A 25,962-nucleotide genomic window follows, 5' to 3' on the forward strand; every position below is an offset into this window, starting at 1 on the left:
TATCAGAGGGAAAGCATTTACCCTCACAACCATAAAGGCTTACAACTCATTGAAAAAAAATTAGACTTCTACTGTTATAGCTGGCTAAGTGTGCATCTATACACATGACAGCTGCCCCAACACACCCAGTACTGCTATATCTCTATATGACAGCTGTCCCAGCACACTCAGCTCTGCTATATCTCTATATATAAGCAGCTGTCATGTGTATAGATGTACACTTAGCCAGCTATAACAGTAGAAGTCTCATATTTTTTAGTCAGCAGCAAGGCATCTCTTATGGTCTTGTGGTTAGATGCTTTGCCTCTGATACAGAAGGTCGTGGGTTTGAATCCCAGCAGAAACCTTTTCTGAAATACAAGCACTGACTCCATATATGGACATACAGGGCGGGACACAGGAAGAGGCTGCATCGCATCGCTGACATTTAATACCCGACTATTACTGCCATGGGGGGAGCGGGGGGCACTTGATACTGGCACATGGGGGAGGCACCCCCGGCCAAGTGTTGAAGTGGTGTCCGAGATCCCCAAGGGTCAAGTAACTGTAAGTTTTCATGTGAAATATGTTTATGTTATACACATATAGCATCCACTGTGCCACACAATATACAGTATACCGCTACACTGTGCCACACAATATACAGTATACCGCTACACTGTGCCACACAATATACAGTATACCGCTACACTGTGCCACACAATATATAGTATACCGCTACACTGTGCCAAAGGAGTGGGGTTTACACAGGAGGAGGGAGGTGCGAAGCGCGCTGGGGGGGGCCCTTACAAATATTTGCTGTGGGGCCCAGTCACTTCTAGTTACGCCCCTGAAGACAAGTCTACAGATTTGGCTGGGCCCAGACGTACTGACCGTCCAACTACTTGTGGAGCAGCTGGCCTTTCTTTTGTGAATAGACTTGGTAAACACTTCATTGCAAAAAGAATCTAGGGTCTAAACTTATTTTTGAGATGTGGTGACTTGGTACTTGGAGCAGTCCTTGGATGGTAGAGGCCCGCTACGATTGCTTGGGAATCACACACTCTTTTGAGTGAGTGTTTCCTTTTGTATCTGCTCCTTCTCTTGATACTTTTTGAGACTAAAGATGATTTTGGTCTACAACTGCCCCCGCTTCCCTATGTGGTTGAGCTACCTTCCAAATTCTGAAAAAGAGAACCACTTATCTACAACATAACAGGCTATTCTGAACAGAATCCCCAGGCTGTTAACCCATATATTTCCAATTGTCACACCTCAACTCGGGACCATTATGGACTTTCTGCCCTTTCATCGATAAACCTTATACACTGCAGCCATTATGCTAGTAGAGACTTCTTCCCTGCAGTTTCCCAATACTCCCTCCCTTTTTTCCCTAATCACACGATGCTTCTTCTGTTTGTCATGAGATAACTGGTTTAATACATATGAAAAAAAAAATTGAAATAACAAACATTTGCACAATAAATAATTGAGGCCCGTGTCTCATTAAGCTTGTTGTGAAATATTTTATTAGAACATTGTAGGGAAAGTACAGCTCCCTGGGGACAAGCCCCGGTTGTACATGACATATATATATAACTATGAAGGTCTTGGCTATATATGTCAGTTGGGAAGTCTGGAAGACAGTTCTAAACTTCTTGAGGTTGTCATGTGCGACTTGTGCGTGTCAGTACTACTCCTACTTGGAGTGGTGTCTGGGCTTTGTAGCAGTGATCAGTCATGTCCAGGTGAGTCCTCATCATCAGCTTCATAGAGTGAGTTTATACTCACCTTGTATTGTATCGAGTGGTCTTCATTATATATTTATTTGTCTACGATGTTTGCTTTTTTATATTATACTGTTATGTATTTTTTTTTCCACTGACAGAAGTGAAAGTTTTAGGTATTGGGGACTCTGACAAATTGTCAATTCTTCGAGGCTGCCCTGGTCATCCTGGTCTTCCCGGTCAAAAAGGAGATGTTGGGGCACCAGGAGAAAAAGGTTGGTACAAGGTGAACATCTATTAAAATATATCAATTGTGTAAATGTTTACAAATATGTCCGGCACTGCACTGTTAAGAGGCTATGAACACCTTCAGGCGCAGTTTTGTTTTTTTAACACAATTGCATTTACGGTAACTTGTTCTGGGCCAAAAGTCAATTTTTCAATTGGTCTTTTAAAAAACAAATCTACAGTTTTTGTCTTACAGAATTAAAAGAACTTTCTGGGAGTTTTATACTCATGACCTATCGTGAGGATAGATCATCAGTATCTGATGGGTGGGGGTCTGACACCCGGGATTCCCGCCGATCAGATGTTGGAGAAGGCACCAGGGCCTTTGTGAGGGCTATGGTCTTCTCTCAGCTTTCCCTAGGCCAGTGATGACATGTTCATTGGTCACATGGCCTTGGAGCATCTCAGCCCGAATGGAGCTGAGCTGCAATACAATGTACGGCACTGTGCTTGGTAAGCACGGAGAAGGCCACGACGCTCACAGGAGTGCTGGTGCCTTCTCAAACAGCTGATCGGCGGGGGTCCAGGGGGTCAAAGTATTAAAATCTTGGAAAACCCTTTTAAGTTTCAGCCTTTCTGCAATGTGTCTTACTGTCAGTTTCACACTGAGATGTCATGTTCCTACTCTGACGACTTGATGTGTAGCCCTCCTGACAGCTCATAAACACTCATTTATGCTATATTATTATTACTTTGATAGGAATTTAGCTATAATGAGCGTTTATGAGCTGTTACGAATTCAGAGATACTAATATACTCTTCAGATAGGCTGAAACTTAACCATGTAGGACAAAAACTGTTGAAAATTTTTAGTAAAGACCAATTGAAAAAAATCTTTTAGCCCAAAAATGAGTAAAAATGCAATCATTAAAATATTGTTCCTTAAGGAGTTTGTGGCCTTTAAAATTTCCTAGCTTCATCACCAAGTTTTAAAAAATTCAACAGTCCCATAGTCGGTTTATATGTTTTGAATCGTAATGGTTCTTATTCGCAGTGAATACAGCAGATGGGTGAGCTGGATCTATCTGCTATCACTGCTTTACCTTCTAAACTTGGTGGTGTAACGTAGTTCCTATAATGCAACCTTTAATAAATATCTGTAGAATATAGGCATATATTTGATAACTAAATCTTGTAAAGTGAAAACCTTTGAATTTACAATAAATGGGGATCCATACTATGTAGCTGCTATGGGTTCCCAGGTTGGTTCGTTCCCATTTCAATGGATGATGAGAACTTGGCCCAGAAAGGGGTCTAATTCTTATGTTTGGGTATATGTATGACACTATTGATTCCAGGGCACTGTAAATGTGAAAGCGGTATGCATAATATGAAATAAAAATAAGTACAGTAAGGGTGGACTAAGTTTGTAACAGAGTGATACAGAGAAAGAGAGGACCCTGCCCCCGGGGGCTCACAATCTACAAGGGAAGGGTGAGGAGACAGTAGGTAAGGGTAGAAGCTGCTCATATATCTGTGTATTGGCAGCAGGGTTATTGTAGGCTTTCCTCAGGAGGTGTGTTTTTAGGTTGCTTTTGAAAGTTTGAATTGTGGGTAAAAGTGTGATTTGCTGGGTGATAGCTGGATAAAGAGGAAGGGACAAGGGAAGACATCTTGAGGATGGATGTGATGGTGGCATCTTTAACCCCTTAAGGACGCAGGGCGTACCGGTACGCCCTATTTCCCGAGTCCTTAAGGACCAAGGGCGTACCGGTACGTCCTGACTTAAATTCGGAATTCCGGCGCCGCAGGGGTTAATCGGAACGGGACGCCGGCTGAAATCATTCAGCCGGCATCCCGTAACAACGCAGGGGGGGGTCATTTGACCCCCCCGTATCGGCGATCGCAGAAAACCGCAGGTCAATTCAGACCTGCGGTTTTCTGCGTTTCCGGTCCATTCGGGTGTCCTGTGACCCGATGAACCGGAAAAAGACTGCGATCGGTGGCGTAATTTTACACCACCTATCGCAGTCCGAGGATTTGGAGAGGCGGTGCTGGCCCTGGTGCTGAACGCCGCTGTCCAGGGTGCTGATTGGTGCAGGGGAGAGAGGCGCGAGATTCAAACTTCCTGCGCTCCTCTCTCCCCTCCTCTTCCTGTCCAGCACCCTGACCGTGCAGCACCGTCCAGAACGAGCTCCTGTGTCCCCCTAATCGCCATCCATCACCCTCCTGCACCCATCGCCACCCAGGTAGGTTAGGGTCAGTGAGGGAGAGGCACCGTTAGGCAGGGAAAGAAGGGAAAAGTTAGTTAGGAAAAAAAAAAAAAAACTTTTATTCCAAACTTCCATCTATCCATCTAACCCTAACCCAGACCCCCCCCATGTCCACCCCGAGGTGATCCTGCCTATGACCGGCTGTATAAGATACGGCCGGTCATCGATCACTTTGGGGCCAAATTCATGGAGGCCTACGTACCTGGAAGGGAGGTCGCGGTTGATGAGTCTCTCGTTGCGTTCAAGGGGAGACTCAGTTTCCGCCAATACATTCCCACAAAGCGGGCGAGGTATGGCGTGAAGCTATACAAAATTTGTGAGAGTGCCTCAGGGTACACTTACAAATTTCGTGTGTACGAGGGGCGAGATTCCCGTATTCAACCCCCAGAATGTCCCCCCACTCTGGGTGTTAGCGGGAAACTCGTGTGGGACCTTATGTACCCACTGCTGGATAATGGTTACCACTTGTACGTGGATAACTTTTATACCAGCATTCCCTTGTTCAGGTCCCTTGCCGCCAGATCCACGTTCGCTTGTGGGACCGTGCGGAAAAATCAACGCGGCCTCCCTGCCTACCCCCTCCAGGTACCTATCCCCAGGGGTGAGACCCGTGCCCTTACCAGTGGAAACCTGTTGCTGGTCAGGTATAAGGACAAGAGGGATGTCCTTATGCTGTCCACAATCCACGGTAACGGCACCACCCCTGTCCCTGTGCGAGGTACCGCGGCAACGGTCCTCAAGCCCGATTGTATCGTCGACTACAATCGGTATATGGGAGGAGTTGATCTCTCTGATCAAGTCCTCACGCCATATAACGCCATGCGCAAAACCCGGGCATGGTACAAAAAAGTTGCGGTCTACTTGGTACAGGTTGCCATGTACAACTCTTTTGTACTATCCCGAAGCGCTGGCAGCACAGGGACATTCCTCCAGTTCTATGAGGCAGTCCTCAAAGACCTGATCTTTTCGGACCGGGAAAGAGCAGGCCGGAGTACCTCGGGAATTGGAGGCGCCCGGATCGTCCCTGGCCAACACTTTCCAGGTGTGGTCCCCCATACTGGAAAGAAGGGACAAACCCAAAAAAAGTGCAGAGTGTGTCGCAGGAGGGGGATACGGAAGGACACCACTACTCAATGTGACACTTGCCCCGATCATCCGGGCCTCTGCATTATCAATTGCTTCAGGGAGTATCACACTTCCATGGAGTACTAAATTTTTATAATCCTCAACAGTCCACTAGAGAACATAAAACACTATGGCTCTCAGACTTTGGAGACACGGAAACAATTTTTCTTTCCCCAAAAAATATTAGTTTTAGAGCAGGCATCCTCAAACTGCGGCCCTCCAGATGTTGTAAAACTATAACTCCCAGCATGCCCAGACAACCTACAGCCATCAGCAGGGCATGGTGGGAATTGTAGTTTTACAATATCTGGAGGGCCGCAGTTTTAGGATGCCTGCCTAGTGTCTCCAAAGTCTGAGAGCCATACATATTGGGCATCGTCGCGTGCGTAAAAGTCGTCGCTATAAAAATAACTTTTGACCAAACGCCTCGGATGAACGGTGTTAAAAATATAAAATAAAAACTGTGCCAAAACACCAATTTTTGGGCAAAATTTCAATTTGAATCCATTTTGCCGGTAATAAAGCAAGGGTTAACAGCCAAACAAAACTAAATATTTATTGCCCCGATTCTGTAGTTTGCAGAAACACCCCATATGTGGTCGTAAATGGTTATATAGCCGCACGGCAGGGCATAGAACGAAGGGAACTCCATATGGTTTCTGGAAGGCAGATTTTGATGGACAGTTTTTTTTTTGACACCATGTCCCATTAGAAGCCCCCCCTGATGTAGCCTAGACTAGAAACTCCAAAAAAGTGACCCCATCTAAGAAACTACACCCCTCAAGGTATTCAAAAGTTACTTTACAAACTATGTTAACCCTTTAGGTGTTCCACAAAACCAAATAGTGAATGTAGAAACAATTTTAGAATTACATTTTTTTGTTACATTGCCTCAAAAAAGAGTAATATAGAGCAACCAAAAATCAAATTTACCCCAAAAATAGTCCCAAAACAACAACCACCTTATCCCGTAGTTTCCTAGATGGGGTCACTTTTATGGAGTTTCTACTCTAGGGGTGCATCAGGGGGCTTGAAAGGGTACATGGTGTCAATAAACCAGTCCAGCAAAATCTGCCTTCCAAAAATGACGTTCCCCTTCTTCTATGTCCTGCCGTTTAGCCAAATAGTAGTTTACGACCACATATGGGGTGTTTTTGCAAACTACAGAATCAGGGCAACCCATTTTGAGTGTTGTTTGGCAGTTAACCCTTGTTTTACTCCTGGAAAAAATTGATTATATTGGAAAATTTTCCAAAAAATATAAATTTCAAAATTGTTTCTCCATCTGCCATTAACTCTTGTGGAACACCTAAAGGGTTAACAAAGTTTGTAAACCCAGTTTTGAATACCTTGAGGGGTGTACTTTCTTAGATGGAGTCACTTTTTTGAAATTTCTATTCTAGGGGTGCAACAGGGGGCTTCAAATGGGACATGGTATAAACAAAACCAGTCCTGCCAAATCTGCCTTCCAAAACCCATATGGTGTTCCCCTCCTTCTATGTGCTACCGTTCGGCCAAACAGTAGTTTACAACCACATATGGGGTGTTTATGAAAACTACAGAATCAGGGCAACCCATTTTGAGTGTTGTTTGGCAGTTAACCCTTGTTTTACTCCTGGAAAAAATTGATTATATTGGAAAATTTTCCAAAAAATATAAATTTCAAAATTGTTTCTCCATCTGCCATTAACTCTTGTGGAACACCTAAAGGGTTAACAAAGTTTGTAAACCCAGTTTTGAATACCTTGAGGGGTGTACTTTCTTAGATGGAGTCACTTTTTTGAAATTTCTATTCTAGGGGTGCAACAGGGGGCTTCAAATGGGACATGGTATAAACAAAACCAGTCCTACCAAATCTGCCTTCCAAAACCCATATGGTGTTCCCCTCCTTCTATGTGCTACCGTTCGGCCAAACAGTAGTTTACGACCACATATGGGGTGTTTTTGCAAACTACAGAATCAGGGCAACCCATTTTGAGTGTTGTTTGGCAGTTAACCCTTGTTTTACTCCTGGAAAAAATTGATTATATTGGAAAATTTTCCAAAAAATATAAATTTCAAAATTGTTTCTCCATCTGCCATTAACTCTTGTGGAACACCTAAAGGGTTAACAAAGTTTGTAAACCCAGTTTTGAATACCTTGAGGGGTGTACTTTCTTAGATGGAGTCACTTTTTTGAAATTTCTATTCTAGGGGTGCAACAGGGGGCTTCAAATGGGACATGGTATAAACAAAACCAGTCCTACCAAATCTGCCTTCCAAAACCCATATGGTGTTCCCCTCCTTCTATGTGCTACCGTTCGGCCAAACAGTAGTTTACGACCACATATGGGGTGTTTTTGCAAACTACAGAATCAGGGCAACCCATTTTGAGTGTTGTTTGGCAGTTAACCCTTGTTTTACTCCTGGAAAAAATTGATTATATTGGAAAATTTTCCAAAAAATATAAATTTCAAAATTGTTTCTCCATCTGCCATTAACTCTTGTGGAACACCTAAAGGGTTAACAAAGTTTGTAAACCCAGTTTTGAATACCTTGAGGGGTGTACTTTCTTAGATGGAGTCACTTTTTTGAAATTTCTATTCTAGGGGTGCAACAGGGGGCTTCAAATGGGACATGGTATAAACAAAACCAGTCCTGCCAAATCTGCCTTCCAAAACCCATATGGTGTTCCCCTCCTTCTATGTGCTACCGTTCGGCCAAACAGTAGTTTACAACCACATATGGGGTGTTTTTGCAAACTACAGAATCAGGGCAACCCATTTTGAGTGTTGTTTGGCAGTTAACCCTTGTTTTACTCCTGGAAAAAATTGATTATATTGGAAAATTTTCCAAAAAATATAAATTTCAAAATTGTTTCTCCATCTGCCATTAACTCTTGTGGAACACCTAAAGGGTTAACAAAGTTTGAAAAAACAGTTTTGAATACCTTGAGGGGTGTAGTTTCTAGAATGGGGTCATTTTTGGGAGGTTTCTATTATCTAAGCCTCACAATATGACTTCAAACCTGAACTGGTCCATAAAAAGTGGGATTTTGAAGATTTCTGAAAATTTCAAAATTTGCTTCTAAACTTCTAAGCCTTGTAACATCCCCAAAAAATAAAATATCATTCCCAAAACAATTCAAGCATGAAGTAGACATATGGGGAATGTAAAGTCATCACAATTTTTGGGGGTATTACTATGTATTACAGAGGTAGAGAAACTGAAAATTTGAAATTTGCTAATTTTTCAAAATTTACGGTAAAAATTGTATTTTTTTATGCAAAAAAATTAACTTTTTTGACCCAATTTTAGCAGTGTCATGAAGTACAATATGTGACGAAAAAACAATCTCAGAACGGCCTGGGTAAGTCAAAGTGTTTTAAAGTTATGAGCACTTAAAGTGACACTGGTCAGATTTGCAAAAAATGGCCTGGTCCTTAAGGTGAAAATGAGCCCGGTCATTAAGGGGTTAAAAGAAGGGAAGACACTAGGGCTTAGTCATAGGTTGAAGAAATGGTTTCAGGCTGGGATAAGCATACTGGTAAGGTTAGGGATGAGGTGAGATGGGATTGCGTCAAGGGCACCAGTGGTGAGGTGTGATTTGGAGAGTTGGGTGGAAAGCTTTTCCTCAGTGATCATGGAGATATATATCTACTGCCATTTTTATTCCAGGACAATTAGGATCTGTGGGGGGCACAGGAAAGGATGGACCTCCAGGTGAAAAAGGTCAGTAAAGAACTTGTAATGCAAATAATAATATTAGTAGGAATATATGTGATAACAATGTGAAATTTAGATAATTTATCCTGTCTGGGCAAGGATGGATTTTTCTACTGCTGCCCCCCTTTTAAGGCTTTATCTTAGCACAGCCCCTGAAACTTTTCAGTTGGGAATTTATGGTACCTTAGCATCAGTCATTGTGTTCCACATTACATGTCACACTTTTTAACCCCTTTCCGCCAACCCAGTGTAAAATTAAGTTGGCGCCCACTTACAAGCGACATAGGCAATGAGTGCCTGTATGCGATCGACAATAGCGTTGATCACACACATTCAACCCCTCAGATGCCTTGGTCACATCTGGGAGGGTCAAAAACCAGGAGCACGGTCCTGGCCGTGCATCAGGTAAGGATCAGGGGAGTCGGATAGTGTGTGCAGCAGCCTTGGTCTTCCTGAATGATCCAAGGCTGCTGCACATAGGTACCTATAGTGACCCTGCCTGTAACAGGGCTCCATAGGAAAGCAGTAAAATTCTCAAAGACTCCAATACTAATGTATTGGGGCACTATGAGAGAAGCAATCTTATGATTGCTTGTTCGCGTTCCCTAGATAAACTATTAAAAAGTGCCCCAATAATAAAAGTTTCTAAAAATAAAATAAAAAAAGTGTTTTTTTAGAGGAAAAAAAAGAAAAAATTGTTTTAAAAAAATGTTTTAAAACAAATAAAAATTCAAATCACCTCCCTTCCTCCAAAGTTAAAAAATAAAAATACATAGACAATAATACAAATAAACATCATGGGCATCACTGAGTGCAAAAATTAAAAATACCTCCCACAAAAAAATGAATAAAAAGTGATAAAAAAAAGTCATACACAACACAAAATGGTACTAATGAAAAGTAGAGATCACCTAGCAAAAAATGAGCCCTAACACAGCTGCAAACACATAAAAATAAAAATAAAAGTCATGGGGTTCATAATATGGCGATGCAAAAAACAATCAAACATTTTTTACCAAAGTTGTTTTTTTTCTAGTATTAAAACACACACAAAAAAAAACTATACATATGTGGTATTGTTCTAATTATACTGACCCGGAGAATAAAACTCACCAGTCAGTATTACAGCATAAGAAACTGTGATGGAATTGTGTTCCCACTACATTGTATGCAACTGTAAATAGTGCAACCAACTTCTTACAAACTAGTTGCAAAAAGGCAAGCTCTCCTACAGCTGTGAATGGAAAAATAAAAAAGTTATGGCTTTTGGAAAGGCTGGGGGAGTAAAAAAACAAAAATGAAAACAAAAAAACGCCCGTTCCTGAAAGGGTTAAAAAGGTCTCAGGAGCCTGACATATGGATACCTGTTTGGTTGAAGGACAAGGATCCTTTTACATAGGCGGTTGACTTGCCCATAAAGAGCACCAATCGACGATACAGGAAGTCGATTGATGTTCGTTAACTTTCATTTCCACAGCACAACGATCAGGCGGGGGCTGAACTTGTCCTCTCCTCACTGTTTGCCACCAGCACATCCCTGTCTACATGGGGAGATTTGCTATTGATAAATGATAATTTTTATACCGACATGAAAATGAAATCAACAACAAAAAGTATGTGCTCATTTCTCAGCTAAACACCGGGGCAGCAACTACCAACTACCTGAGCGCTGTGGGGATATATGGAATGACAACTGCTCCTATAATACTCGCTAAGATTGATGTATATCTTTTTCTTATAGGAGAAAAAGGAGAAAAAGGTGCGACTGAGCCAGTCTATGGTAAGTTAGGGGTGAGAGGTTGGAGCAGAGGTAGGATCTGTTAAAAGTGCATATATGCGAAAGACACTAATCACAGAGGAAGCAAAATTTAGATACACAATATAAACAATAAAAGGGGAAAAAAATACAGTAAAAAATAAAAGCATCCTTGATTTCTTGTTCTATACTCCAGTACTCACATCTATAGTCTGTGGGGAGTTACAAGTACATACATAACCTATGGATATGCCTAAATTGAGGGGCTTACGTACCTGCTTTGGACAACCACTTATTATTATACTGGTCCCCTGACAATAAGGTGATCATAAGGTGTCCTGCTGCTGGGACCGTTCCTGTGAGTGATATGGCAGCAAGTGTTCAGTTCCCCTACAGCACCACCGCAGGGGAAATAAAGTATTACACGGGTCTCATTGAACTCAAAGGTATGTCTTTGTGCTCGAACATGCAGGGTCCTCCGGAGTGAAAGATGTTTTTTTTTTTACAGTCGCTTTCCAATCTGGCTGATGGATGGCAATCCTGAATGCGAAACCCGGTCCTTGTATTAACTATAACAATTTATTTTTTATGTCTCCTAGCTGCCAGGAACTGCAAAGAAATACGACATCAGGGGGCAGCCCTCAGCGACTGGTACACCATATACCCAGATGGCAGCCGGCCCCTGAAGGTCCTGTGTGATATGGACACAGATGAAGGAGGATGGATTGTAAATATATACAACACATGAACAAGAAGTCAAAATGAGATGATTTATTAGGGAAATCTGGATCCATTGCTACCATATCCTGTACTATGGTATTTAAGCCTTAGTTTAGAGGAGCTCCATCTCCACATTTTCTAGGAAATAAAAAAGGCTTTGTTACAGGACTTTCCATAGTTTCTGGAGTAGTGGTAGCCTTCTTGTAGACTATATATTTCTAGACCAGGTCTAATCCAACAAAAGAGTGAAGAATGGGCAAAATGCCTGTAAAGAACCATAAGAAGGGCCACAGGGAAGAAAAGGTAGTAAAGGGGAAAACTAAAATAGCTAAGTTGGGATATCGGTACAAAATCTACAGGGAAATAAGTGGTTCTTTAGATGGAAGATAGATATAACTGGGCCAGAGGATCGGGGTGGAGTAGTGTTGTGTTGTGTTAGACAACTGTTCACATGGTGCAGTACTGCGTGGTGACCTTTGTTTTTGTGGCGCTGTGCTGGTGGGTTGGTGGGACCCAGTGCCAGGGGTGGCATTGTCAGACAGCAGCGGTGCTGTTTGACTCCTGGGTCCCGCCGCCTACTAGGGCAATGCCGCTTTGTCACCGCATTGTCGCTGTGCCTCTTTGTCAGAGTAGGTCCCACTCAAAGAGGCGACCTTGGCGTGGTGAGTGGGCTTATGCCTTTTGATCAAAATGTACACTAATGCCTCTTGTACAGCATGAAGTATGGGGGGCTGTACACGTTAATATAGCGCTGAGAAGCAAGTTTAATTAGATCAAAGCATAGCATTGTGGATGTGCGATCCATTTCTGTTTTCTCCCCTTGATAATTTTGGGGGCGATTTTAGATGAAGAATAACACGAGTTGAAGCAAGACCCACCCAGCCCTTATTATCAGATTTGTTGTGATCTTCTATGTTGTAAGGTAGGATTGTAGCACTTCACACACAGGGTGTTGATTGCTATAGAACATGGTGAGATAAACACAAGCTTCATTTCTCATATTTGGGGGGACCCAGGCTTTGCAGAAGATCTCCAGTTTCAGACTGATTCGGGCAACCACAAAGGTTGGTCAGGGAGGACCTACAGTTGTTCAAGTGGAGCCAGTGAAGATACCCAGGCATCGCTGGCTCCCAGTCACTGAGAGAACCAGTGGTCAGGCCTACCCCAGACAATTGTGTGAGGTGTTATTAGTCAGGCTACACTACTGTGCTTTATGGTGTTATAAAGACTGGCTAGTACCACAAATTATTTGACACAATATTCTTTTATTCGGTTATTTGTGTTTGAGTGGGAGTTTACTGTGTGTGCTCCTTATAATAGTCATTGCCTGGTAACCTGGTCTTCTCTTGCCTTTAGGTCATACAGAGACGTTGGGATGGGTCAGTAGACTTCTTCCGCACTTGGGATGCCTATAGGAAAGGCTTTGGCAGTCAACTAAATGAATTTTGGCTGGGGAATGACTATATTCATCAAATTACTTCAATAGGTAATAAGGAATCGTTGTGTATCCAAGGTTGAAGGGTCCATAAGTGGTTGTTGCTGGCTTGTCATGGACTATTTGACCTAGAGCTTCATTATTTGAAGGTACTGCTCATTATCTTCCCTGTTTTATGAAACTATGGGAACTAGTCTACATGCACTAAAACTGTACTTACATGAAAGCAACACCAGTAGGAGAACCTCCACCATCTCTTCTACGCGATACCTAATGACTATGAAGGTCTGCAGTGGGCCATACACGCCCATTACACCATCAGCTATTTCTACCATCATTCTCCTTCCCCCAGACATAATATGTACTTTTTAGATCCGTTCTGGTCATAAGATCAGGTATTTAGCAGAGGCCATGGCCTGAACATAGGAACCTATCCCAGATCTTTAATAAATAGGGCAGGCACACCTCCTTCTGGTATGGAAAAGATAGAGTACGTGTAAAATGTATAAATATTTATTAGATCAAATACATATAGAATATTAAAAGCATGGTTTCAAAATATTTTCCATTTCACTTCTTTAAGTATTCTATATGTATTTGAGCTAATAAATGTTTATACATTTTACATGTACTCTATCTTTTCCATACCAGAAGGAGGTGGGCCTGCCCTATTTATTATTGTTGCACTCTACTGTATATTTGCTGGATTGAGGGTGATCCAGAGGGGCAGAGAACCCTCCGTTATCTTTATTAAATTTTGCAAAGTTCCCTCTTACCTGATGTTGTCTTTGGTCTCCCCTGGTTACGGCCACCTCTCCTGTCGAATCCTGCCGGGCCGCGCTTGCGCAGAAGACTGAAGATTCTCTCCCAGCCGCGCAATGTCCTGAACGTGCATGCTGCCGCGCATGCGCCATGGTGACTTCTTCCTGGCCAGTATAGTACAGAGCCGCGAACGCGCACGCCGGCTCTGTACTATACAGGCCAGGAATAAGTCACCATGGCGCATGTGCGGCGGCGTGTGCGTTCAGGACATTGCGCGGCCCGGCCGGGAGAAAATCTTCAGTCTTCTGCGCAAGCGCGGCCCGGCCGGGAGAAGAATCCAGGAAGTGAATGTCGCGCTCAAGGAAGGTAAGTATGAAAAGGGAAGATGAGAATACCCCTTTAAACCATGGTGTTGGAGCTTTTTCTTCAGGGACTTAAGGTCACGGTACGCTATTCTTGCTTTACCCATGGATGTGTCTATGGTTGGTTCCAGGGGAGCATTGAAGTCTCCTCCCAAGACCAAAACACCCTCAACAAAAGAGTCCAATTTGGTCAGAACATGTTCAAGAAAACAATGTTGTAGTGTGTTTGGTGAATAAAAATGTGCAAAGGTGTACACCTTCCCATATAGTTGGCCTTTGGGCTCAGCATGCATAGTGGGCTCAGCATGCATGTTGGTACTTGCATCCCTGGATCCGATGAAAGCTGTAATGGCACCGGACGGGGTTAAAAGCAGAGTGTGCTTGGCGTGCATGCTGTACCTGCGCTCCCTGGACTTTGTGTGGCTGTCATGGCCCATAACAGGTAGGAACTAGTGTTAGGGACCACTCATGGAGGCGACCTTGACGTGGTGAGTGGCTTATTACGCTTTGGCCAAAATGTACACCAATGCCTCATTCAACATCAAGCATAGAGGCAGGGCAGAGTGCTGGTTGCAGAGTGCGATTGCATTTGTGGTTTTGCCTTTGACAAATATATACCTGCCCTCTCTATCACATAGTGTATCCATGTGTTGGAGACCTAATTTTCCATGGAACACAATGGAAACTCCCTTTCTTTTAGATAAAGGCGTGGTTGAATTGTACCAATGACAATATTGAAATGTTTTTGAGAATGGGGTCAATGTTTTTTTTAAAATGGGTTTCTTGGAAAAATATAACATCTACCTTTTCTTTTCTCATATATGTTAGAATCTTAGACATTTTCCTAGGATCATTTAGACCATTAACATTATATGAGGCGCAAATAAAATCAGCCATAATTGTGTTGTAGTTTAGAATATGCCATGACCTGGTATAATTCTGATTCCCTGGACTTTAACTTTGGGGGGGTGGGGGGGGGGGGAGTTGTAAGGAGAACAAAATTAGCAAACAATTGGGTAGTACATATTCTGGTTGAATATCGGTACTAAGTGGGTGTAACTAATACTGCCTGTTGTGGTGCATAACTTTTGAGCACCTAGGGTTGAAACAGTATATACTTCCACTCTAGATGTCAAACAGCGTGGAAGAGTTGGAGAAAAACTGTTTCTCCAATTGAATTTGAAAAAGTTTTGGATGGTTGTGGGGGGGGTACAATTAAGTTTAAAGGATATGAACATTAAGGACTGCTTCCCAGTCCTAAAATAGGTATGTGTGTACAGCAGTGTTTCTCAAATAGTGGGGCGCGCCCCACAGGGGGGGCGCCAGGCTCCGTGAAGGGGGGCTCGTTCAGGGCCGGCCTTTGGGGTGTGCGAATTTCTTCTGTATAATGCCGGCAGGTCGGCGCGTCCCTCAGTGATGTCACATGTCTGCGCCGCCTGCTTTATGAATGAAGCAGGCGACTCAGACAAGTGACGTCACTGAGGGACGCGCCGGCCGCCCGGCCCGCCTGCCGGCATTATACAGAAGATATACGGTACTATTAGGAGTGAGGGGGGCATGTTTAATAACTTTAAACGGCGGCGGCGGGCACACGGAATCGGTGGATGGCACAGTTAAGGGGTGGGGGTCTGTGGATGGCACTGTTATGGGCTGGGGGGGCACTGTGGATGGCACTGTTATGGGGTGGGGGGTCTGTGGATGGCACATATATAACAGTGTCAGCCACAGATCCCCCTGTAACAGTGCCAGCCACAGATCCCCCCCATAAGTGTCCGTCATCCACAGATCCCCCCCATAAGTGTCCGTCATCCACAGATCCCCCCATGAGTGTCCGTCATCCACAGATCCCCCCATGAGTGTCCGTCATCCACAGATCCCCCTATAAGTGTCCGTCATCCACAGATCCCCTCATAAGTGTCCGTCATCCACAGATCCCCCCATAAGTGTGTGTCCGATCCACATTTCTTTCTTTTTTTATTCTCTTATACGTTAATAAGGATACATTGTTATGCAGAGGTGTACTTATAACAATTTTATAGACAAATGATACTATTTACAGTCGCGCGGGGGGCGCGAAATGTTTTCTTCTTCCTAGGGGGGGGCATGACAGAAAATAATTGAGAAGCACTGGTGTACAGAAACGTATACATACTAAGCAATGTGAACCTAACTGGACATTAAAGGTCTATATATACCTAAATGTGGGTACGGGTCTCTTCTGTAAGCTTCATGCCTTCAGGTCCTACGAACTCGCAGGAGACCAAAAGGCATGTGGACAAAGACATCAAAACCTTTTCCCGTAGGAATTGTACATATAATACAAGTGTATCACAAAATAAGTGACAACAAAAGTGCAACAATCAGAACAAAATTACTCTATGGTGTAGCCTTCAATAGATCGTACGGCATAGGCTACATCATAAAAGTCTCAACTGTGGAGATTTTAGTAAAATTATTTACCATCCTCCATGTGTGAAGGAACCTCACAGGTAGGTATAAGGGACCATTCACACATCCGTTGTTTCTGTCCTGATCTGTTCTGTTTTTTGCGGAACAGATCTGGACCAGATCTGTACCCATTCATTTTCAATGGGTCCTGAAAAAAATCGGACAGCTCAATGTCTGATTTTTTTTCAGGACCCATTGAAAATGAATGGGTACAGATCTGTTCCAGATCTTTTCCGCAAAAAACGGAACAGATCAGGAAAGAAACAACGGACGTGTGAATGGACCCTAAAAGAGCTTCAAGGGAGAGGGTCCTCATTCTCCCGCTGGCGTGTGTTGAGACTTCTGTGGAGCTCTCATAATGGATTCTGTGTCTACAGTTCTTGATTTTTTGGGTTTTGAGTGTTGTCACCATTTCCCATGGTTGGAGTTGAGGAAGTTATGGTTCTTCATCTTCTTCTTCTCCGGCAATCCAGTCATTGATCACAATGTTGTCCAGTTCCAACTTTTGCGCAGCCTTGTCTACATCTGCAGGCTCTCTAACAATTATTGGTTTCTCTGCGCAGTTGATAAAGAGTCCAAATGGAAATAGCCATCTATATTTCAGGCCTTTGTTTCTTAGGGCGCTAGTAAGAGGCTGCAGGTTACGTCTTAGTTCCAGAGTGTATCTTGAAATGTCCTGGAATATCAAGACCTCTTTTCCTTCGTACTCAATTTTTTGGGCGAATCTCGCCTTTTTAAAGATTTCTTCTTTAATACTAAAGTTCAGAAGGCAGCACAATATGTCTCTGGGTGTTTCTATTTTTGAATTTTTTGGCCTATACACCCTGTGTACTCTCTGAAATCCTAGGTCAAAGGTTCCATCTTTTCCCAGGAGTTCGCAAAAGATCTTAGTAAGAACTGGTGTTATCTCTTTCTCCGTGACAGATTCTGAGAGGCCTTTAATTCGCAAGTTGTTTCTCCTTGATCTATTTTCAAGGTCGTCCACATGTAGTTTAAGAGCGTATAACTCTTTCTTTTGTTCTTTCAATTTTTTGGAGAGATGGATAGCATGTGCCGACGGTAGAGCGGAATCCTCCACTTGTCTCTTCCTGGAGGAAGATTGCTTGATGTCGGATTTTAATTCCGATAAATCTTCCTTAATGGAATCTAAAAATTCTCTAAACATACTTCTTATACAAGACACTGTGGGTAGCGATTTGATGAGAGATTGTATGCTTTCGGGTTCTGAGGCGGGATCTTCCTCTTCATCAGTCTCTGACCACTCATTAGTTTGAGACGTGTATTTAGCACTGTCTTTCTGTTTAGTGATTTTTTCGACATCGTTTTTTTGTAGTTTCGCTACTCTCTGTGTTTCTGCGTTTTTCAGATCTTTCGCGTCTTTCTCTGATTGATGGCCTTTGCTCATTTTGTTAATTGACTGTCTCACAAAGGGAAGAAGATACAAGGTACACACTTCGGATTGGTTAATTAATGGTTTGAATACTGAGGAGCGGTTAGATCGTGTTCACTTTCTGAGTTTCAACTTTTGCGATGTTGCCCTTTAAATAGTTAGGGACATTGCTACTGTGGTTTATGTGGCCGAGTAGAAGATACTGCGGTGATGATTTGTCAGCTGTACTATATAGTAATAGGGTAGAACTGTTGGGTACAGTTAGATGAGTTCACTTTTAGCTATTTTTTATAGATGGTTGGTGAGGTGGGTTGCAGTATTTGTAATGATATGGCGGTAGTATAAAGCAGATCCTCGTTATGAAGGTTGGTGATGAGCTGCTGCTGGGATCTTTTATTCACTCTCTGGTCATGAGCAGGGCTTAGACAGAGTCCTGCTGGAGTGAGGAGGGGGTCTCTCAGCAGGGGGTCTCTCACTATGCAGCTGTCTGTTCAGCACCAGCTCCCTCTGCGCTCCTGTGTCTCTGATAGCGCTCTCTCCCTCAAGGGCAGCGTTATGTTGTGAGAAGCTGCACTTTGGAGGTCTGAGGATTGCGGACCCTCACTATCGTTTAGGATCCGGCTAGCCTGGTGACTGTGGGAGGCTTGGCTCCGATCTCCGGAGCAGTCCAGTTACAATAACTGTGTGTCCCTGTTAGAAGGCTATCCGCTCTCTGCAGCTTCAGTGGGGGGGGAAATTCCAACCCCCGATGCTATATCTGGTTCCGCTGCGCTATATTTTACCGGCCAACTATCTGCTCGGACCGCGCTACAGTTCTGGCTCAGATGTGATGCGAGTATTTGCGCTTACCGGCAATTCTGATGCTGTCTGTGACGAGCCACAGGGTAGAGGATGATGGATGGTATCAGCAGAGAAATTAATTCCGGCACCCGCTATAATCTTCTGCCACCTCCGGTTCTTTCAATTAGTGGTGGCGGTGATGTCCCAGAGGTCCGATGGCGCTTGATCGCTGTTCACCGCTGGCAAATCGTTCTCCTGCAGCAAGCTCCTCCGAGCGGACCTGGCGGACACTTCTGCCGGCTTCAGACCGATCCTCTCTTCTGAGAGGGTTAAAACGATCCAGGTCTGCGCCCTGTATGAGGCAATTCTAGTTGTCCGCCTGTGTTCCCCAGCGCGCGGCAGTGTAGGTAACAGCCGGAGGTCGGCTTGAGTGCCGTGACTATGCAGTCAAATTTAGTCCGGGGCCTCTGCTTGTGCCGCAGGCCGCAGCGTCCAGCCACCACACAACCCAATAATATGGTGTCCTCAGGTTCCGGGCAGTGTCCTGGATCGGCGTCTGTAGTTTTTTTGAGAATCAGTCCAGATTTGGCAGAGTTATATCGAATTAATATCAAACTGCATACAGAGCTCCTCCAAGCTGCTTCCACACAGCTCTGCAGCTAGCTCCACCCCTCCCCCGAATGGTTTTAGTTAAGCCACAGCATATAGCGAGGGTGTTTTTGACTGCAGATACTGTGGCAGCTCATGGGTTAAATCCCTCATGTCTCCTGCCGGCATTGTTGTTTCTCCTAAAGGGGGGAGGGGAGGGGGGGTTCTTCCTTTAGCACTGTGTATGCCTGTTTCAGTATTTGTTTTCTCCCTTATTCCCCCCCCCCCCCCCCCCCCCCCGGTTCAGATTTATGGTCTCTCCTGTCCCTTCCCCTAGAGTTAATAAATAGGAGGGCTTGTCACAGCTCGGTCTCTTTTCACCGGCACCTTCAACAGGAACTTTCCCACCCTCACGCCCTTTGATTGTTTTCTCTATGATGTTTTGTCTTACATATCTTACTGTTACAGTTGTCATGGTTTAAGGCCTGGTTCACACCTGAGCGTTTTACAGCGCGTTCCTACGCAACTGTAAAATGCTCAACGGGCCTAAACCCATGTTTCCCTATGGGCATGGTTCTCACCTGCGCGTTTTACAGCGCGTACTAACGCGCTGTAAAACGCCCTAAGCCCAAAGAAGTACAGGAGCTTCTTTGGGGCGTATATTGTCGCACGTTCGCGCCCATAGACTTCAACGGAAGTCTCTTTCATTGGACACCTCATTGTAGACATGGCTCTTTTTCATTGGACGCCTCTGCGGTCAATCGCAAGAACGCGCGTACGGCACGCGTTTCCTATTTCCAAAAATGCGCTGTAATACGCCCCGAAAACGTCCGACAAAAACGCACTTATCAAATACGCTCAAGTGTGAACCAGGCCTTAGTCACAGCTGGAGGTCGGTGGAAATAAATGACTAAGACCGGAGGAGAGGGCTGACTTGCCCACTGTGGTTTCCGTGGGGCATATCGCTTCTCATACTCCTGGAAGTGGTTTCTGGTGATAAGAGTTTTGGTGTTTTTGGTAAAAAAAAAAAGAGATTAAAAAAAGATAAATAAGGCCTCATGCACACGACAGTATTTTTTCACGGTCCACAAAACGGGGTTCCGTTTTTCCGTAATCCGTGACCGTTTTTTCGTCCGTGGGTCTTCCTTGATTTTTGGAGGATCCACGGACATGAAAAGAAAAGTCGTTTTGGTGTCTGCCTGGCCGTGCGGAGCCAAACGGATCCGTCCTGAATTACAATGCAAGTCAATGGGGACGGATCCGTTTGACGTTGACACAATATGTTGCAATTTCAAACGGATCCGTCCCCTATTGACTTTCAATGTAAAGTCAGGAGTTAATATACCATCGGATTGGAGTTTTCTCCAATCCAATGGTATATTCTAACTTGAAGCGTCCCCATCACCATGGGAACGCCTCTATGTTAGAATATACCATCGGATTTGAGTTACATCGTGAAACTCAGATCCGACAGTATATTCTAACACAGAGGCGTTCCCATGGTGATGGGGACGCTTCAAGTTAGAATATACTGAGAACTGTGTACATGACTGCCCCCTGCTGCCTGGCAGCACCCGATCTCCTACAGGGGACTGTGATCCGCACAATTAACCCCTCAGGTGCTGCACCTGAAGGGGTTAATAGTGCATATCATAGCCCCCTATAAGAGATCAGGGGCTGCCAGGCAGCAGGGGGCAGACCAACCTCCTTCCCCAGTTTTATTTTCATTGGTGGCACAGTGTGCGCCCTCCCCCGCCCCCCCCCTCCCTCTATTGTATTATTTTCATTGGTGGCCAGTGTGCGCCCCCCCCCCGGCCCCCCCTCTATTGTATTAATATCATTGGTGTCCAGTGTGCGGCCTCCCCTCTCCCCCGCCCCCCCCCTTCCCCCCGATCATTGGTGGCAGCGGAGAGTTAGAAGCATTATACTTACCTGCGAGCTGCGATGTCTGTGACCGGCCGGGAGCTCCTACTACTGGTAAGTGACAGGTCTGTGCGGCGCATTGCTTAATGATCTGTCACTTACCAGTAGGAGGAGCTCCCGGCCGGTCACAGACATTGCAGCTCGCAGGTAAGTATGATGCTTCTAACTCTCCGCTGCCACCAATGATCGGGGGGGGGGGGCGGGGGAGAGGGGAAGCTGCACACTGGCCACCAATGATATTAATACAATAGAGGGGGGGCCGGGGGGGGCGCACACTGTGCCACCAATGAAAATAATACAATAAAGAGAGGGGGGGCGGGGGGGGACACACACTGTGCCACCAATGAAAATAATACAATAGAGGGGGGCGGGGGGGGTCGCACTGGCCACCAATGAAATTAAAACTGGGGAGGGAGGGGGGTCTGCCCCCTGCTGCCTGGCAGCCCCTGATCTCTTATAGGGGGCTATGATATGCACAATTAACCCCTTCAGGTGCAGCACCTGAGGGGTTAATTGTGCGGATCACGGCCCCCTGTAAGAGATCGGGTGCTGCCAGGCAGCAGGGGGCAGTCATGTAAACAGTTCTCAGTATATTCTAACTAGAAGCCTCCCCATCAATATGGGAACGCCTCTGTGTTAGAATATATTGTCGGATTTCAGTTTTCACGAAGTGAAAACTCAGCTCTGAAAAAGCTTTCATACAGACGGATCTTCGGATCCGTCTGTATGAAAGTAACCTACGGCCACGGATCAAGGACGCGGATGCCAATCTTGTGTGCATCCGTGTTCTTTCACTGACCCATTGACTTGAATGGGTCCGTGAACCGTTGTCCGTCAAAAAAATAGGACAGGTCATATTTTTTTGACGGACAGGAAACACGGATCACGGATGCGGCTGCAAAACGGTGCATTTTCCGATTTTTCCACGGACCCATTGAAAGTCAATGGGTCCGCGAAAATAAACGGAAAACGGCACAACGGCCACGGATGCACACAACGGTCGTGTGCATGAGGCCTAAAGCTGTGACCGATCCTCACTCCACAAAACATGTGCCTCTGTCGTTTTTTGGTTTAGGCGGGGAAGACATGGGTTAGCGGTTGGGGTTTTTAGTTTTCTGCAGTCACTCTGAGACACAAATGTTGTATGGTCTCCTCTACGTTATGGGCATGAGTCGAGTTTTGATAAAGATCTTTAGGCTTAGTGATGTTTTTGTAGGCATTTTAGTTTTCAGTTTCTAAAGCTCTTGTACATATCTTTTTTTTTTTAGGAACATGGGAATTACGTGTTGATCTACAAGATTTTGAAGGTAAAATGGTGTTCGCCAAGTATGCAAGCTTCAAAGTATTGGATGAATCAGAGAAATACAAATTATTAATTGGAGCCTATCAGGAAGGAACTGCAGGTGAGAGACAATTTGGCACAAATCTTTTTAAGAGAAGTTGGTTTAACTCCATATAAAAATAACCTCTAGTATGCTGTCTGGATGGGAGCAGTAGGCCTACAGGTGGCCCTGGTTGACCTTCCCAACAATTATATATGAATACACTGCACAGTGTAGTTTAACTTCATATCCAGGCCTACAGATGGCCCTGACCCCCCCCCCCCCCCCTCCTCCATAAAAATATGAATACACTGACAGGGGCGTATTGGCCATAGAGCTTACAGGGGAATTTCCCGGTGGGCTGATGCCAAGGGAGCCGCCTGAGCCCTCCTCACGACCGGCCAGTGGAAGTTTTTGGGGATGTATTTTGGGATGGACTGTGGTATTTGGCTCTGTTGGGTGGTATAATATGCCTCAATATGGTATTGCTGGCCCCGCCGACTTGTTTTGGCCCTGCCTTCCATGAATTTGGACTCAACTACAAAATGGGGCAATTTTTTGTATTTTTTCCAGGGCCACTTTTAGTTCCCATGAAGCGTATGAAGAAATCCTGGCAGCCGTGTCTTGCTTCCAAGTATATTCTTTTATTTTATTGTCATACAATATTAAATATGACGCGTTTCGGCACAAAGCCTTTCTCAGTCAAAATACATAATCAAACAGATTAGGCTACTTTCACACCTGCGTTAGGTGCGGATCCGTTTGGTATCTGCACAGACGGATCCGCACCTATAAATGCAAACTATGGTATCCGTTCAGTACGGATCCGTCTGCATAACTTAGTCAAAAAAAGTCTAAGTCTAAGTGTAAGTCAAACGGATCCATCCTGACTTTACATTGAAAGTCAATGGGGGACGGATCCGTTTACAATTGCACCAATATTGTGTCAATGTAAACGGATCCGTCCCCATTGACTTACATTGTAAGTCAGGACGGATCCGTTTTTGCTCCGCACCGCCAGGCAGACACCAAAACGCTGCAAGCACTGATGTGAAAGACAAACAACAAAGAATAACATTCCTACACAAATTCCATCCATATGATGTGGGCTTTGATAGAATGGCTAGGAAGCACTGGCATGTATTAGCCAAGGCATATCCTGATGTGGAGGGATTTAAACATCCTCCCTTGATTTGCAGTAAAAAGAACCCCAGTTCTAGAGATAAATTGATACATGCTGATCTGACAACGAGATAGAGCACATTCAGAACAGTGAAAAAAGGCGCATTCTCGTGCCTCCGTTGTTTCCAATGCTCTCATATCAGGTCCTGAATTTTATCATCCCCACACAGGACAGGCTTTCAAGGTGAAGGGGTTCTCTACGTGTGATTCCACAAATGTCATCTACATGATAAAATGCCCTTGTGGGCTGGTGTCTGTAGGCGAAACGATGCAAGCTGTGAGAGACAGAATAGGGAAACACAAGTCCGCTGAAAGAACTAAAAACCTATTATTACCATTAACTCACCATTTTGATAAATGCAAACATTCAGTGTCACAGCTGAGATTCCAGGTCTTGGAGCAAATAAAGAGACCTAGAAAAGGGGGCGATATCAAAAAAACTTTTATTAGAGGCATACTGGATCCATACGTTGAACGCCATGCATCCCAATGGTTTAAATCGTGATTATGAGATCGCACGCTCGTAGAAGAGGTTTCAGATTTATTGATTCAATTTTGTATATTGATTTTCCATGGACCTGGTCGTCTCGCTGATCCTCTCAATGGATAACACAGTGTCCTTTATCTATTTGTTTGTGTTTTGCACGAAGTGAAACCTGAATGTTGATTTGTGTTGAGCAGATGACCTGCTGGGCGTCTGACGTCACTTGTGCTTTGATCGATTATGTTATATATAGTTGATATGTTCATTTTGATTATGTATTCTGACTTTGTGCCGAAACGCGTCATATTTAATACTGTATGACAATGAAATAAATGAATATACTTGGAAGCAAGACACGGCTGCCGGGATTTCTTCATACGCTTCATGTGGAGTTTGCTCCTTCCTGCTGCAACATGAACGTTTGAGTCGTGTGCCGGTGTTCTGCCACTTTTCTATACCCGGAAGGGATGTAGCTGCACCGGAAGTCACGTGGACGCGTTGGAATCAGCTGGAGGAGGGGGTGTGCGCGCTGCGCAAGCGCATTTGGCTAAAGTATGTTAATCTGGCAGAACGCCCCTGCATTTTCCCAGCCCTCCATTTCTTTACTATCCATCTCTTTCTTTACCATCCATCTCTTTCTTTACCATCCATTTCTTTCTTTACTATCAATGGCGGCATAGAGTTAGATTTAGCAAATGCCGAACGCAGCGAGGCCGAGCCCGATGCGTGGCGAGGTTACAAATTAATGTAGATTACGGGCTCGCGGCGTTCTGCCAGTTTACTATACTGTAACCGAATGCGCTTGCGCAGCGCGCACACCCCCTCCTCCAGCTGATTCCAACGCGTCCACGTGGCTTTCGGTGCAGCTACATCACTTCCGGGTATAGACTTTTGTCCGGGTATAGAAAAGTGGCAGAACACCGGCTTGATTTGAATTTGACTTTTAGCTCCCAGTCCGCCCCTGTACACTGAACAGTTTGTATTCATATGTTAAAGTGATTTTCTCATCTCAGACAATGGGGGCATATCGCTAGGATATGCCCCCATTGTCTGATAGGCGCGGGTCTCACCGCTGGGACCTACACCTATCTCCCAAATGGAGCCCCGCAAAGTGGTGGCTATAGGACTCTGGTCCGTCCACCACCAATTGCATTTCCCATAGAAGTGAATGGGAGTGCACCTCGTATGACCGGCCACCGCTCCCATTTACTTCCATGGGCCCTGACGGAAATAGCCGAGCCATCGCTTGGCTATTTTCGGTGGCCTCATAGAAATGAATAGAGGGTGGCTGCTCATGCACAGTACGCCCTCCACCACTTTCGAGGTTCCATTCTCGATGTGGGAAGTGGGACCCACACCTATCAGACAATGGGGGCATATCCTAGCGATATGCGCCAATTGTCTTAGATGAGACAACCCCTTTAATGTGTGATGTGTCAATTTGGAAAATACAGTGATTTCCACGGCTGCCCCCTGATTTACTGATTGTGGGGATCCATTAAAATGGCTGTTGTTGGAGGGGCATTATGCCCAAACACATTCTGCCTCCTCCATCGAAACATGGTGCGGTTGGTTCCCGATACATGCACAGTTGGCAGCCAGGTGTTTTGTCTTTCAATGGAGAAAGCTAGTGTTGAGTGAATTGAGTTTCGGATCATAGATCCTGTCTCTGTACAGCATTAAAATATATTAACTCCGAGGAGGCAAACTTAGTTTCAATCGAAGTCACGCGAGATGTCAGTGAATGAATTCAGTATTCATTTCTACATCTTT

General features: G+C 44.6%; 1 protein-coding gene across 3 annotated transcripts in view; it reads left to right on the forward strand.

Annotated features, from left to right (window-relative positions):
- LOC121009269 (ficolin-2-like) overlaps positions 1–25,962 on the forward strand; it is a 231,123-nt gene that overhangs the window by 204,308 nt on the left and 853 nt on the right. The window contains exons 1-7 of one of the 3 annotated variants that reach the window (XM_040442267.1): positions 1,575–1,727; positions 1,868–1,981; positions 8,990–9,043; positions 10,779–10,817; positions 11,393–11,520; positions 12,870–12,999; positions 22,470–22,604. In XM_040442267.1, coding sequence (XP_040298201.1) covers positions 1,649–1,727; positions 1,868–1,981; positions 8,990–9,043; positions 10,779–10,817; positions 11,393–11,520; positions 12,870–12,999; positions 22,470–22,604 — 679 coding nt within the window. In that variant the 5' untranslated portion in view covers positions 1,575–1,648. Of the gene's footprint in view, positions 1–1,574; positions 1,728–1,867; positions 1,982–8,989; positions 9,044–10,778; positions 10,818–11,392; positions 11,521–12,869; positions 13,000–22,469; positions 22,605–25,962 lie in introns of those variants that run through there. The other 2 variants (XM_040442268.1, XM_040442270.1) reach the window with 2 other exon arrangements.

Source organism: Bufo bufo, chromosome 8, assembly GCF_905171765.1.
Source record: "Bufo bufo chromosome 8, aBufBuf1.1, whole genome shotgun sequence".
Taxonomy (NCBI): Eukaryota; Metazoa; Chordata; class Amphibia; order Anura; family Bufonidae; genus Bufo; species Bufo bufo.